Below are 15437 nucleotides of genomic sequence, written 5' to 3' on the forward strand. Positions count from 1 at the left end.
ATCAAATGAATGTTTTCTCCTTTCTTSAGAAATGTGGTTTAACTATTTTGTTCAAATCCTGGCTTTGGTCTTATCATTCCTGCCTTCTGCTGTCATCCTCTCTGCCCARTATTCACAGTCAAATATTTGCAGATCACATACTTATTGTCATCTTCCGTTATCGTTATGGCTCATCAAAATTTTCCACTGAAGTAGTTTTTTCAGGGAATAAAATGCRATTTGAGAAAATGGACAYATTTATTGGAAAGTTTTGGTTCCACTGAAGCAAACAGGAGCTGCACTGGCTGTTTTGTTGGCTTGGACCTGAACACCTGCCAAGAAACCAACTGATGTGATCTGTAGGTGGGAATGTCATGATTGAGTGAGCTGTCAACCTGCTCTGTTTACAGGAAGAAATTTCTAGTTTTTGCTGGAATTTCCTACTGAGCAGGAACTTTGAAGTTCAATGAACAGTGTAATTTTATATACTTCAATTTGCATACAGTAATGTTTACATGAAATTTTCATTTAAAAAACCACAAGGTCTTTCAAGGTTTCTGTAACTTAGATAATGTTACTCATATGATGTAATCTATCTAATATGGCCAAGGTTAATTTACTGAGTAAATGTTCAACTTTACTATCTCACACTGTGATTGAAGGTGTTGGTTTGGATACCTAGTATCAAAACTTTAAAATATGAATATGTTGAAGGCTTTGTATTTACTTGGTGCTTATCTGCCTGTTTTATCTCTTCCATGGAAAAAAATGTGTGTCTTGGCCTTCTCCCTCCTATAGACTGAGTACAATTTTAAGATCTTTCTTCTGGGCCAGATTTTTCACTTTCTTTTCCTGCTAATTTCGCAGATTCTCAATTTTATAATTTTTGTTGCCTTTTAAAACAATTTATAATTTTACTTCGCAGTCCTATTTAGTTTTGCTGTCTTATTCACAAATATCTGCTATGCCTAATTTAGTTAAAGGTCAGCAGTGTTTATGTACCAGCACATTTTAAATTCTGTATCTAATGTGTTGTTTCTGCCAGAAATCCTCACCTTTAGCAAACACTGTGATTTGTATTTAGTATGCAAGTAACTYATAAAGGTAGTATAATTTTATAAGGGGATTCTTTCTTTTCTATCACAATTCGTATGCTACATTTTTAGTTTTGTCATTCCTACAATCCCTTCCTGATAGGGCTTTCCAAATAAATCTCTATCATTATGTGCTTAGGAAGTTGGGTTTTGCCCTGTGTAAGTATGCTTGTAACATTTTTYACTTTCAATTCTGCATTTCTTCGTCTGACTTTGGTCTCTCTCCCTGTTTTTCTCCGTGTTCAGCTGATCATCACTTCCTTTTAAAGTGCTTTTCACCAGCACTAGGAACTTCTTAATCTCAGAAATAGCCCTTAGCAAAGCTTAGTTAAATCTATTTTTTTGGGCTGATAAAGCAGTTGTCACGACCTTTTTGTCTTTTTCTCTGTGAATATTCTTGTATACAGGATCTGCTGTGTCACCTAAATGATCACAGAAGTGTTCTTTTATCTGAGCTTTGAATCATTTAAGCAGAACTGTGAGGAGGACTTTCCTATTGTCAGCTGTCTGAGAAATCATTTGAAAGTTCATGCAGCTCTTTAGGTCCTCTTTTTTTGTTAAAGTCTTTCCTCAGTGTCAGATTTTTTTTTTTTTTACCATTATGCAGCCCCTGCAGCTCCTTAATTATCTCTCTCTTTGTGCCATAGTCAGTTTTCTGTGTTTGAAAATAAGCAGTTCACAATTTTAGTGATGCTGATTTGACTTTAGAGATMTATGTGGTGTTGTAAGGAATGAGCCATTCAGGATCCTTTCAAGAAGAATATTTGTTCAAGACATTCCTTTAGATCAGTGCACATCCTTCTTCAATTTTTGTGTCTTYGGGTCTTTACCAAGCTCTTTGAAATGTTTTATCCCATAGGAAAAAGATGGGTTCAGATACATATGTCTGTAATCCTACTACAAATTCCTTCTRTGAACATCTTTTGTTCAAACACCACCTGTAGCACAAAATATTCCTGCATGGGAATGATTTAAATTCCCAGTTGAGAAGTGTTCTCCTGCCTCAAATGAAAAAAAACAGTTGAAAATCTTGCAGAAATTTCAAGTCTACTGTTGAAGACATACTCGACACTTTGGTCACTCATTTACTGATTAATCTCTTTGAGTAATGAGGAGTCTTTACGGATCTGGACTCCATTCCTTACCATCAACCACAGGCATATGGACAGCATTGTAACCCTCTTAAACCTTTGTTTTGTCATTCTACTRATCAACCAGCTTTGCCATGCTTTCCCACTCATAAAGAGTCAAGAACTCATCTTTCTTGATGTGTACAGTGATAATAACCTGAAGTTTACATGTCAGTCTACACCCATCATCTCCTTGTACAATGTCTGAAATTTCTGCATGRTTGATACAAATTTCTTGGATGGTTTCCTTATCTTCCAGCCTCTTTTTCTGAGGCTGTTTTTCATGCCAAGTCAAACTTGCCAAATGTGGTAAACCTGCAGTTTCCCTTTTTTAAAAAAAATTAAAACTTTCTGAATTCTGAATTTAGGGTAAGCCCCAGAACATGACATTGCAGAATGCAGAAGACAGCTGCCAGCTGTACAGCATGCAAAAACAATGCAGAGTGCATGTGGTGTTTATGTCCTAGCAAAGACTCAGAATCAATCTCAGAACCAGAGAAAGTTTTTGTACTCAGTGTAAACTGTCCTTGAGCAAGTCTGTGAAGCCARCAATCTGGAATTTGTTTTGTGACTGCATACCTTGGCTTGCAAATCCAGATGAAGTGAAATTCAGTAGGATTTGCTTTCAGTCAATATTTAAGTAAATCACTCATTACTTATCAGAACAGATGGCATTGCTGCTSGAGCTGTGTGGTTCATGATGGTGGGAATATCTGTTTTGCATTCATTAAAAAGAACTCAAAGTTCTTCCCGATGGGACTTGGCTTTAGTAAATGTGCTCAAGAGGAGCCAGTCACATCCTGGACTGCATCAAAAGCAGCACAATCAGCAAGTTGAAGGAGATGATTTTGCCCCTTTACTCCACACTCATGAGACCTACCTGGAGCCCTGTGCCCAGCTCTGGGACCCCCAAGAAACTCTGTTGGAGCAAGTCCTGGGGGGTGGSCACCGAGGGGATCAGATGTGGGAAGTGCCTCTCCAAGAGGACAGGCTGAGAGAGGTGGGCTTGTTCAGCCTGGAGAAGAGAAGGCTCTAGGGGCACCTTATAGCACCTTTCTGTACCTAAAGGAGCTATAAGAGAGGTGGAGGGTGATGTTTTACAAGGGCATGGAGTGGTAGGACAAGGGGGAATGGCTTTACACTGAGAGAGGGTAGGTTTGGTTTAGGTACTGCTGAGAAATTCTTCTRTGTGAAGGTGGTGAGGCCCTGGCACAGATTTCCCACCTTCCTCCCTTCAACTCTTGCACTGTTAAAGACCAGGTTGGACAGGGCTTGGAAACCTGGAGTAGTGGAAGGTGTCCCCGTCCATGGTTGTTGCGGTGGAACAAGATGATCTTTAGGGCACCTTCTGACCCAGATAATTCTTTAATTCCATACACACATTTTCCCTTTTCTTCGGGTTCTGGTGGTTGAATTTTCTCAGGACTTAAGTTACTTTGCTATTAAGAGAGAATGTGCTGTCTTGTGCATGTGATGAATGAAATCCCCATAGGCTGAGAGTGTGGAAAATCACATTTTAATTCTGTGAACTGTTCCTTAAGAAAGCAATATAATATCCTTTCTGTTTAGCTTTTTTAAAATAGAATGCTGCAGTATGGATTAGAAGAGCCATGTAATTAAAGGTTTTCTGGTTGAAATAATCTGTTTGAGATTCATTTTGGTGTCATTTTCATGGCTAGGTTTATTTTTCAGAGAAATAGACTCCTTATCATTGTTGGTTTAGTTTAAGTATCATTGTCTGGGATTAGTGTCTGATATTGAGCTGGTTAATGTAAGATTAAATGTGAAGATTTAAATCAGATTGCTCAGTTATGAAATATTGCTCAGCAGAGCAGTAYACAGTTCAGATGTTATCTTTTTATAATCCATTATTTGCTTTCTTCTCTCTCTCTTCCCATTTCTACAGGAAGACATCTACATGTATGGAGGCAAAATTGAAACAAGTAAYGGCAATGTCACTGATGAGCTGTGGGTTTTCAACATACCCAGTCAAACATGGAGTGCCAGAATTCCTGCAGTGCTCGTCCATGGCCAGCAATATGCTGTGGAAGGGCATTCAGCACACATAGTAGAGCTGGACAGCAGAGATGTGGTTATGATTGTCATTTTTGGATACTCTTCCATATAYGGTTACACAAGCATTGTGCAAGAATACTACATCAGTAAGTCACTTTCAAATAATATTTATCATGTCGTGATAAGAGAAGTGCTATTTTATTTAGAAAGTAAATATCACTCCTGTTTCCAGAAGGAAAAATAGGTATTTTCCAAAATAAAAAAAGCCTTCCCTTTCTTCCGTCACGTTATGTACATCAGATTTCTTGCTAAGCAGTAGCATTTCATATGTTTTTGGAGCACCATGACTTTCTCCATTGTTTACATGGTTGTGGTAGCCTAAAGGGGATAAAAAATTGAAACCAGAAATTCCACACTGTGGTTATTGTTGTGATGAAATGTGGTTTAATTCACACAGACTTGCTGTTTTTACCGCAGAGTAGAAGAGCAAAACCAACAATAATTTAGTTATTTTCAAAGTTCTTTAATGTTGGTGTGTTATTTTCATTCTGTTGTGTTCTTTTTAAATGTAATAACTCATAAGTTCATCATTATATAAAGAGTTTCAATCTAAAATGTATACATATTGCTGTTAGAGGTAATAACTGAAAATGAACTCTAATTTTCAGTAAATAACCTACTGTGTCTATCTGGATTTTTTCCCTTGTGAACTGCAAGCTGCTCCTAGGGGTGATTTTAAATGCTAAAATTAAATAAATAAAGAGAATTTTTTTAAATATATACATGGTACATCTAAGATACTATTTCAACAGAATACTATTGAAAATCTACACCTGATACATTTCTCTTAAGAATATTTATATGACTGCTAACTCAAATTATAATCTTCTACCTTTCTTTTGATTTCCTTTTTTCTGTTGAATTTATCTGAGTCAGTTATTTATGCAATTGCAGAAGACAAAAATACAAAATTTCAAAGTAATACCTACATGTTAAAGGATAATAATTGTTTTTAATTTGAATTTAATTTGAWTTTTTTTTCAKGGATGTATATGTAYATAAACACTATTGAAGCAGWTTTATAAGTTGGGGAAATCCCTTCAGAACTCAGAATGCTCTTATTTTCCCCAGCATTATCTCTGATAGCAGTGTCAAAATTATATGACAATATTGAAAAAGGATAAAAGTGGATGGCAGTAAGAGGAAGAGCATCATGATGTACTTTTTCCACACTGAAAAATTCCGATTTAACTGCATAAAAATGACTATAAAACACTGGTCTTAGAATATTCTTGTGAAACATCATTCCAAGATTTGTTAAGCATTGAAGGCCATTTTTTTGAAAAATTTAATTTCAGAAAGTTATTTTTTTGACCTACCAGAGATGATTTTTTTTCTGTGAAGATAACAATATGTTGTAGCTTTCTGCATGCTCATTCAGTGTAATGTCTGTTGGAACTTTAAATTATTTGCTTCTTCACATGCTGCTAATTTAGTATGGAGGAGAAGTACYGATTTTATTCTCACCTCTAATTGTGGTTAGTTTAATTATGAAGAAGGGAACATGATTTGTAGTGTAAAATTTTCTGCCTGRCTGATTTTATTGATGATCTTATGGTTGAAATGGACAGCTTGTTCCTATTCTATTTTTTTTTTAATGTTACAGCTACATTTGTGGGGGACTAATGAAAGAGAGTATAGCTAAGCATATATAACACAAACAAACAAAGAAAAAACCCCAAACCTTTCCTACCATGCTGATAAGCTTGGAGTAAGAGAAAGCACTKCAATTATGTGTCAGTTATTCTCAAGTTTTAATGTCTCCTTTTTGAGACTGTATTTTTATCATATTCTTGTGAGAAATTTAGTTTATTAGAAAAAATGTGCTTCACTTGCATCAAATATAAAGGAAATGTGTAACAATATAGGGTGTTACTGTGGAAACCCATTGACTTCTGTGTGTCTCCTCATCTGCTGAAGGATTGATTGTTGGGGTTTGTGGTGCTTTGCAGAGCATGGTGTAACTGAGCCATGGCTGCCACAGAGAATTCTCATGTTTCATTTTACCTCATTGCATCTTCCTTCTTTCCCTCCCCTCTGAGTTAAATAAGTTCTGTGGTAATTTTTCCTGAATTCYGTGTCAGCTGTGGCATTTATCTATAGTTTTGCAGCTGTAGGAACACATTTTTAACCATAAAATTCCAGCTGGTGGTTGAATTGAGAATGACTTTTTTTTTTTTGGGAAACTTCAGCAGTTTGAATTCAAACTTAAAAGACATAGGAAGTTAGAGGTATTCCTGTGAAYTCACCTGAATAGGAAAGGAAGTTACTTAAAAATAGGGGCTTCTGATGTCATAGAAAGAAAAATAAGGATCCAATTTTCTCTTTGCTTGCTTTAAAAATGTATTACTTTACCATTTCAAATTRTACTGCTTTCTTGTTTCTAAATGTTGTCAGTAATGGCTTTTAGTCCTAATGAAGGCTTCAAACATTTACCACATACCTACTAAAAGAGACATAGAGGCAGCTTATCTTCGGTTCATATGAACTGAAACCTTCAGGATTCAGTTCTGTTGATGAACTTTGAAGAACTTGATACACAGAATTCTGGTGCTAAAACCTTTACTTGCTGTGATCATGATTTCCCTGGGGTCTGGGCTAGGAAACATCTGAAGAGGTTTTAAATAATTGTGGAATCCCTAGCTTTTAATGTAGGTATGTAGTTGTTGTTAATAAAACATGTCAATCAAAGGTGTACTTTATCTGAAAATGTCTCTGGAATTGTCGGATCRGGGAGAAAGTAATTTCTATCAAAGTACAATAAATTCTGGAGTAATTGGACAGGGTTTGCAGGAAGATTTTCACCATGGAAAGGCAYATGAATTTATTTCTTCTCCAAAGGTGTAGTGGTTGCTGCAGGAACAAAAGAGCTTCCTGTTGTTCTTTCTCACTGTGCCCAGACTTACGACTTTTGAGGAACCAGTAAATCCTGAAATSGGAATTATGTGAATGATTTTACTAACTTGGGCCATAAAGCTTTTCTGGGTTACTCCCTGGGGAAATTTATTTCCCTTTAGKTTAGCAATACCTCATAAACCTTCTAAGAATCTCAATGTGAGTCTCAAGGTGAATATAATAATGGTGTTTTGTTTTAGCTGAGGATTAWAAAGGCTCCTTATATATTAAGAAACTTCTGAATAAGTCTTCTGTGATTTTATTTTTTTTACAAGACAGAGATTTCTTTAGATTAGCAGAATATCACTGTTTTTTAGAATGATTTTTTTTATGGCTTTCGAGGTAGGTTATAGATCGCTTTTGATTAAAGGTGTTTCTTTGAAATAATATAAAAAGAAATGGTCCCATGATGTAATGTGCCTCCTCTTTTTTGTTAAAGTTAGCATAAAATTCCTGTTTGCTTGCAATTTTTTTTAAGTTTTTCACTGTGATGAAATGAAGATGGCACACCAAGGTGCTTCTTGGATATTTTTTTCTTTTTACCTGACTTAGCTGAAGACTGTATTGTGATAAGGACAGATCACTCCTGTGTATCTTCCTTATTTTCACTCTGTGTATTAGACTTGAAATATAAATATTGAAAAAAAAATTTAAAAATCCAGTTTCCTTATTTCTGGCTTGTTTATTCATGAACCTCGTTCTATATTTGACTTTTAAACTATTGAGAATGCAGTTTCACATGACTGATTTGGTCAATCAAATTCCTCTTATGATATAATGACAGAAAGAGGGGCATCTCTAAGTATGAGAAGGGTTATGTAAACACCTTCAATAGAAATTGAATTTTTCTTGAAAAAAAAAAGGTGGGTGAAGATTTGTATCAATAAGYTGCTTCAAAAAAAGCAGATCATATRCATAGTAATGTCTTTAAATATAGACAGGGTTGTATTTTTCTCTGAATGATGAAATATTCAAGATGCTGAAGCATGAAAGATATCAAACCTGTAGGTAGTGTTTGAAATTCAGGCAACTCAGCTAAATTTTAGAATGRGAAATAGAAAGAACARCTGTAACACAGCTTTTGACTTTTAYTTCAGAAAGATGTTGCTGGAYCTCCTTTCTCGAATTCGGGTAGTTATTCATGTTTTTTAATATTCAAGAAGGAGCAGCTTTTCATGTTTTTGCCCAAGTCATGTAAAGTGATGCAACATTACTCTGACAGTGTTGTAATTGTTACACAGAATCATAGACCTCTTTAGGTTGGAAAAGACCTTGTGTGGCAACCATTGCTACATAAACCATAATGCTCCATAAATGCTGCATGGACCAGACACATATAAATGCAAAATATTTGATTATGCAGATTATCAACAGCATTGTGTAAATTTATGTGGAGAAAYAGTTCCTTTCCCCTGAAAAGCATTATGCCAATCTTTAGAACTGATCACTGAATGAATAAATAAAGATTCTGTTGGTAATGGAAAGGTGTATCTGTAGGCTGACTCCTTACCAGTCCTCTTACAGAAATTRTGTYGAGTAAATCTATTTGATATCAAAGTAATAGGTATGTAATATGCAGTATTATTAGTAAAAATTTGATACTTGTGTTTAGAATTGCATTTCTTAATAACTTGATAATATCCAACACAGGGATTGAAATAAAATGCTAGTTACAGTACACCACACATAAATAATGTAAATATTCTGTTATAAATAGTATATTACACAAATATCAGCATTCATACACACAAAAATTATCACAATTCTTCCTCAGAATATTTTGTAACTTGCCGTAAGTACTTGTTACTGAAAAAATAAAAGTAACTTATAGAGGCAGTGCCTGGAAATTATTTAATAAAGCTACAATAGCAACAGTAATAACTGCAAGTCATGAGCCTCTTCATGAACAGAAGAATCTGGAGAAAAAGAGTTAATCTGGACTACCTCCATAAGATCAGATAAAAATTGGAATGKAATTTTACCTAATTTTGAGAGGAAGCAAGGTGTATGGTGTTGTGTGCTAGCCTTGGATAAATATCTTTATAATGGCAGCCAATTGAGGATGAGAATGGGGAGACTTCTCTATTTTGGATGTCCTTGCCCAGACTCTCTGTTCATCTGACATAATCTTCAAAAGGCTGGAAGYGAATTTCTCCCTCTGTTTCACGTCTGTAGAACTGACTCCCAATCATCACAGGCTCTTCTGTGTAGCTGCCTTGTGCAGGGGATACCTGCATCATCATCTGGGAAGGTGAAGGGAAAATATAAAGAAATTTTGGGGCTACAGGCAGCACTGTAGCTGCTGTCATTAACATCTGTCTGTTTTTTTGCTATGGTAAAATATTTTCCYGTTGTGTTCTCTTCTTCAGTCATAATAGCTGTTGTGGCTGGTTTTATTTGGTGTCTCCTTGCAGTTATTAATCATGCGATGTAAAACGTGGATTTTAAATGCCAGTTTAATGAGCTGCAATTCAATTATTCTTTTGTGAGTTTTCAGCAACTGAATGAGTTTATTTGTGGTTAAATAACTAAGAAACAGTCATTGGAAATGGATTTTAGCTCAGTAATTTTACGGTTACTCCCAAAGTGTCTGCCCACATCCATGCACACTTTGAGCTGCCTTCTGTTAGGTTCTTCTCACGACTCGCTGCAGTTCAGTTTCTGCCAGGCTCCTCCAGACTCCCCATGACTGAGCACAGGTGTTCCTAATGAATCTGAAGGAGCTGGAGCACTSAATTCTCATCAGCCATCTCTGGTGAGAATTAATCATAACTCCTAATTTCATATTTTCAAAAAGGTTTTTTTTTTTGTTTGCTTCATGTCAGTGCTGAAGCCACACATGAGAGAGGATGAGATACTGCCTGGCAGCTGTAACCATGATGTATTTGTGATTTTAATTAAGAATAGCAGATAACAGTCTGACAACTTTATCTAATTCTAGATATTTTGATACACTGGTATAAAATTACTTCTTAAAACAAATCCCTAGTTATTACTCTATTTAGAATTATAGTGGAAATTATATTAGATACTTAACACTTCTGTACGCTAACACTGTTAGCAATAGTAAGCCTTAAAATTATGATTTTTTTTTCTGTCTTCAAGGGTCTAACTCTTGGCTTGTACCAGAAACGAAAGGAGCAATTGTTCAAGGTGGATATGGCCATACCAGTGTCTATGATGAACTGACAAAATCTGTTTATGTCCATGGTGGATACAAAGCACTGCCTGGCAATAAATATGGATTGGTGGACGATCTTTACAGATATGAAGTGAATACTCGGACATGGTAAGTTGGATTTATAATGTAGGAAATGAAGTTATAGGTTGCTGAAGAAAACGTAAGTGTGGAGTTAGGTAGAGTAAAGTTTGCAGGTACCTCTATATCCTTTGGATGTTGCACGTCCTCTGCAATAAAATGGGAGAGTTGTGGTGAGGGACTAGACTTGAGTGAATGGATTAATGGAACTACATGTTGAAAGGAGGGCAGGGAGGAAGCTTTGTGCRTGTTCTGCAAATTAGGGGAAGGTTCTCCTATCCAGACATAACCCCTGTGCAGAAATTGCACATGTGAACTGTTTCCTCGTGGTGTGGATGCACTGTTGGTGTATGTTAAAGTGGCTGTTTTTTAAATAAATAGAAATCCCTAATAACTGTGGAAGGTTATTTTGAACAAAATTACCAGAAATAAGAGAGGAAACTTCAGGTATTATGTAGGAATCCTTAGGTATGAATGTTCTTGGTGTTTCTATTTCTCTCAGTTCCTTGGTCCTCAAGTTTATCCTAACTTATGAAGGCTACTTGCATTTTATGTATGSAAAGTGACCTTAAATGTTTTTTCTTACCTTAGAGATGATTTGTGATCAAGAACTATTTCTTGGGACATTTTATTCTTGCAGTTTAATATTTGTGTTCAGTACCAATGGTTTAACTTTAAGCACCRAAAACTTGCTCTCAGATGTTGGAAACATGTGGGCTTGGTTTCACTGAGGTTCCCAATACCATTAACTCATGGCATTTGGAAAAATTATTGCAAGAATTTTTTGTTCCTTTTAATGTATTTTCAAATTCCTGGAATTTTAATGATTTCTTATTATATTCTATTTTTGGAACAAAGTGATATTTTCTCCTTTGATGGTCTGYTCAACAATAAAATAATAATTGCTGGRATATTTTTATGCATWATTYATATGAAAACTMATAAAGAAGGCTTCGATCTACTCTTTACTGATGTAGAATTCTCTGCAGTTTGTAGAGAACTCAAGTCTTTTGTTTGTTTTGTGAGATTTACACTGGGAGTGAATTTTACTGTGGGACTGAAAACGGGCTCAGAGGATGGGACAGTGACACGTAGTAATAAAATCTTCGAATATTTGTTTACTATGACACCTTACAATTAGCATTCAAAGCAGTCAGTGAGATGACAGACTGAATGTGCACTGGRTAGGTGTGATATGAGGAAGAGATGGAACTTTGATGGCTCTCATGCCCATGTCCGTGCCACTTACTTGTCCTCATTGTTTTTCTCTGGCACTCACTCAATTTCTGTGGCTGAACTGGCAGAGATTCACATAGTTCACTAAGTTTTGGTATACAAATCTGATCACCTGTTTAGCTCAGTGGCGTGCAGGTTTTCATTTCTTAACATCAGTTCAACAAGCTTCATGTTTCTTGGCATGTGAGGGGGCAGCATTTTAATTCCTAGTAGGATCTGTGTTTTTAATACACGATGGGGAATTACAGTGCTGGTAATACCTGCACTRTTTTGCATTACTGCCCTGCTGCTGCAGCTGGAAATGGGGGGGACAGTAGAGCTGGGTTTGGATAATGGCCTGAGGCAGTGGAAGCACCTGCTGGCTCCTGGAAATTTCTGTCACCATTACAAAATTGTGCTGCTCTGTGCAGCACTTGGCACTGGCATAGTTAATACGGGCTAATGTTTGCAGATACACGAATATGTGCATGAATAATGAATTCAGGGGAAAGCGTGCTGAGACTCTCRCAGAATTTGCATGGGGTTGATATGTGTTGGAGAGTTCTCTAGATTGCCCTCATTAGCGATGCTAATGAATAGTGAAAATCATGGCCAAATTAACAAACTTCCAGTTCTGCTGAATCTTGAGGAAAAATTCCTGTTACTGGGAGGGATGAAACTCAGCACACAGTATGCAAAAATTAGGGGAAAAAAAGCCTCGTGCTATGGTAGGGACTGAGAGTGGGGTGACACAGCTGGGCCACAGGTAGAAAAATGAGTGGCCCAAAAAAGAGAACTTATTGAGTATACTGTTCTATCCAATGTGGAGAAAAAAGTCCTTAGTTTACCCCAGAGCAGTGTGTGTCTCTTTAGACCTTTAGTGATCAACACAACTATTTGTAGACAGCTGCAAGGCAGGATAATCGAGGCAGAGCCTAGTGTATAGCAATTAGTGTAAATTAGGCAGTAGGGGMTGTAGAAATCTGGAGAAGCAAAAGACAGAAAAGTGTCTGTAGTCTGAATGGACAACAATAACATGTTCTTAGGATATTATTGTTCTTTGAAGTMATGGCAGCAGAATTCCTCCATTTCCAGTTGAAAACAACTTAAAAATACTGTCTTTTTCTATTTCCTTGCCACTCCTAATTTTCTATGTTGCTGGTGAGTTGAACCTAAATACCACATTTTTCTGGGGGACACCATAAGTATCCTATTTTAAGCCAATTCRTGGTTAAAAATCCACACTTATGTGGGGCTCTGTTTTCAAAGTATGCTAATCAGAAATACACAAGAGAAAAGCAAGTCACTGAATAGGACAAAAAAAAAGGGGTCAAAAGCAGAAATACATGTGTGGATTGAAGAAATTGTCACATTTTTAAGCAACAAAAAACTCATTTATTTTCATTTAGTCTTTTGATATTTCTTTTGATGTTACTTTCTAAGGCTAGGGGGGAATTTATTTAAATAATAATATGAGAATTTAGGTTTGATGCCATCTTTTCAATTTGTTTAAACCTGCAATTTTTTATCACTTAAAACTATCTCAAGTTTATTGATTAACTCATGCCATTATATTAAAAAAAAAGTACTTTAAGAGGTGTACTCTCTCCCCCAAAAACAAGGATGATGTAAAAATATTGAACAAATATTATGAGAGTGATTCAAGAGAGACAGTATTATTCAATCAGAAAGATAGTTCAGTCATTTTTGTCACAGGAAAAAAGTGACAAACAGTTTAATTGTAGATGTAAACAGCGTGCTGTTGTGTGCGTGAAAATGAGATTCTAACGTTGTAAACTTAAATAACTGAGGCAATGAAATGTTGTTAGGAGTAAGTAAAAGGCATTTTGTACTGGTGATCTACTCAGCTCTACACAAACATGTCCACAGCTGGTCGACTTAACTTATTCAAGCTGGCAAAACCCACAAATGGTTCCTCTTTTCCTCGGTAAGATTTATTTGCTGGGTTTGAATCAAGTTTGTTTGAATTAAATCTTTCTCCTGGCCCCACATCTGCCACTTTCAGACTGTGGCATTGATCGCTCGTGGCCTCTGGTGGGGCTGTGGTACTGCTCTGGCACAAAGCAGAACACACACACACAGAGAGGTGAAAATGAGTGAAGAGAGATCAAAGGCTCAGTGTGTGTGCACAGGTTTCTTTTTTTCAGTACTGAAGTTCTCTATGTTTGAGTTTACCAGTCTGGATAAATTTATGAAGCAATGCAAGTGTTTTTGTTGTACCTAGAATGACTTCTACCATTTCCTTTCCAGGTCTGAATGTTCAATTAATTAGAAAAAAAATAAAAGGTTTTCCTTTTACTATACTTAAGATGATCTAAAGATTCTTGTAGCTTTCTAAAATATTTTTAATTTGCATTTCTTGAGCAAAAAACCAACAGGAATATATAAGCATATATAAGAATAGGAATGAATACTTTGAATAAGGTTTCATTCAGTTTTGCGCAAAATTTATCATATCACTAATCATTTCTGAAGACTGTAAACATGTTAAAATGTATTTCAGATATATTATTTGGCAAACTTATTTTTAATTAAAAKCGTGACATTTTAAACAAATGATAAATATGTATTTGTTGTGCAATGAAAAAATTGATAATCCTAGAAACAGTCTGATTAAATTTCATCAWACTACTGAGTAGGAGCTATAGTTTAGTAGTTTCATATTGCTTTCATCTATGAACACTCTTAATGTGCATATACACTTTTCCACACTTTAGTCTGTATTAACTTGTTCCTGTTTTGCAGGACTATTTTGAAAGARAGTGGCTTTGCAAGATACCTTCATTCAGCTGTCCTAATCAATGGAGCAATGCTCATTTTTGGTGGAAACACTCATAATGATACTTCCCTGAGCAACGGAGCAAAGTGTTTTTCTGCTGACTTTCTTGCATATGATATAGGTTTGTATTGTACTTTATTTTTCTCGTTTGAGTTTTAAATACCACAGTGTTGCTTTCTCAGGTCCGGCTAACATGATTCTTTAAAGTTTCGATCCCAAACACCTTCAGGTTATTTATAAATTACACAGATTTTTGTTCCATTTTGTCTAAAGATTTTGGTTTGTTGCACCAAGAAGATTGCACAAAGCATACCAATATTTATGAGATTCTCAATGTCCTGGATATTTTTGTAATATTTTGGCAACACACATTGAAGAAAGACAAACTTGAAAAAGGCTCTGCGTGGCAAATGGTATTAAGGCTGAGTGAAGCATGAGGAGCCTTTAGGAGATGATAAAAGGATGTGGTGTATTTTAATTTCACAAGAGAGTGGCTGAGAGCAGAAAAGATTGTTGTTTGTAAATATATGATAAGAATGYAGTTTGGAGGAAAACTGTTTGATAAGACAAGACTAGATGGGTGTCAGCTTTCATTCTGTAGAGTGGTTCCAAGCCTTTGAGCTGTACATTTATGGAAAAGCCTCCCTATAGGATTGTGGAGTCTATAAATATAAGAGAATTTAATGAGTCCATAATCTGTTTCCTATCTTGTGCCACTGCTGTTCTTACCATAAATAGTTTTTCACTTCCCTKATGTTCATGTCCATATTTTATGCATAAGCTTGAAGTATAAACATACAGCTCATATTTGGGCTTTAAATATAATCATACAGCTCACATTGAGGCCAAAAAGCACAGTCACTTGTCCTGGGAGCCAAAAAATGGGAGCAGCCTGGGAAATGGACTCATGCATGATCCTGGTGAGAACAGCCTGTGGATATTGCCTGGATCTGTTKTTGGCAAGCGTTTATCAGCTGCCTGCAGTGGTA

General features: G+C 36.0%; 1 protein-coding gene across 3 annotated transcripts in view; it reads left to right on the plus strand.

The window, feature by feature from the left end:
• The window catches only part of ATRNL1 (attractin like 1), a 415015-nt gene that overhangs the window by 57920 nt on the left and 341658 nt on the right, over positions 1-15437 (plus strand). For all 3 annotated transcript variants that reach the window (XM_057370287.1, XM_057370289.1, XM_057370290.1), the window contains exons 8-10: positions 4110-4365; positions 10280-10463; positions 14415-14569. In XM_057370287.1, coding sequence (XP_057226270.1) covers positions 4110-4365; positions 10280-10463; positions 14415-14569 — 595 coding nt within the window. The remainder of the gene's footprint in view (positions 1-4109; positions 4366-10279; positions 10464-14414; positions 14570-15437) is intronic.

This window comes from Malurus melanocephalus, unplaced genomic scaffold, assembly GCF_030028575.1.
Source record: "Malurus melanocephalus ecotype Western Australia unplaced genomic scaffold, MMel_1.1 scaffold_122, whole genome shotgun sequence".
Lineage (NCBI taxonomy): Eukaryota > Metazoa > Chordata > Aves > Passeriformes > Maluridae > Malurus > Malurus melanocephalus.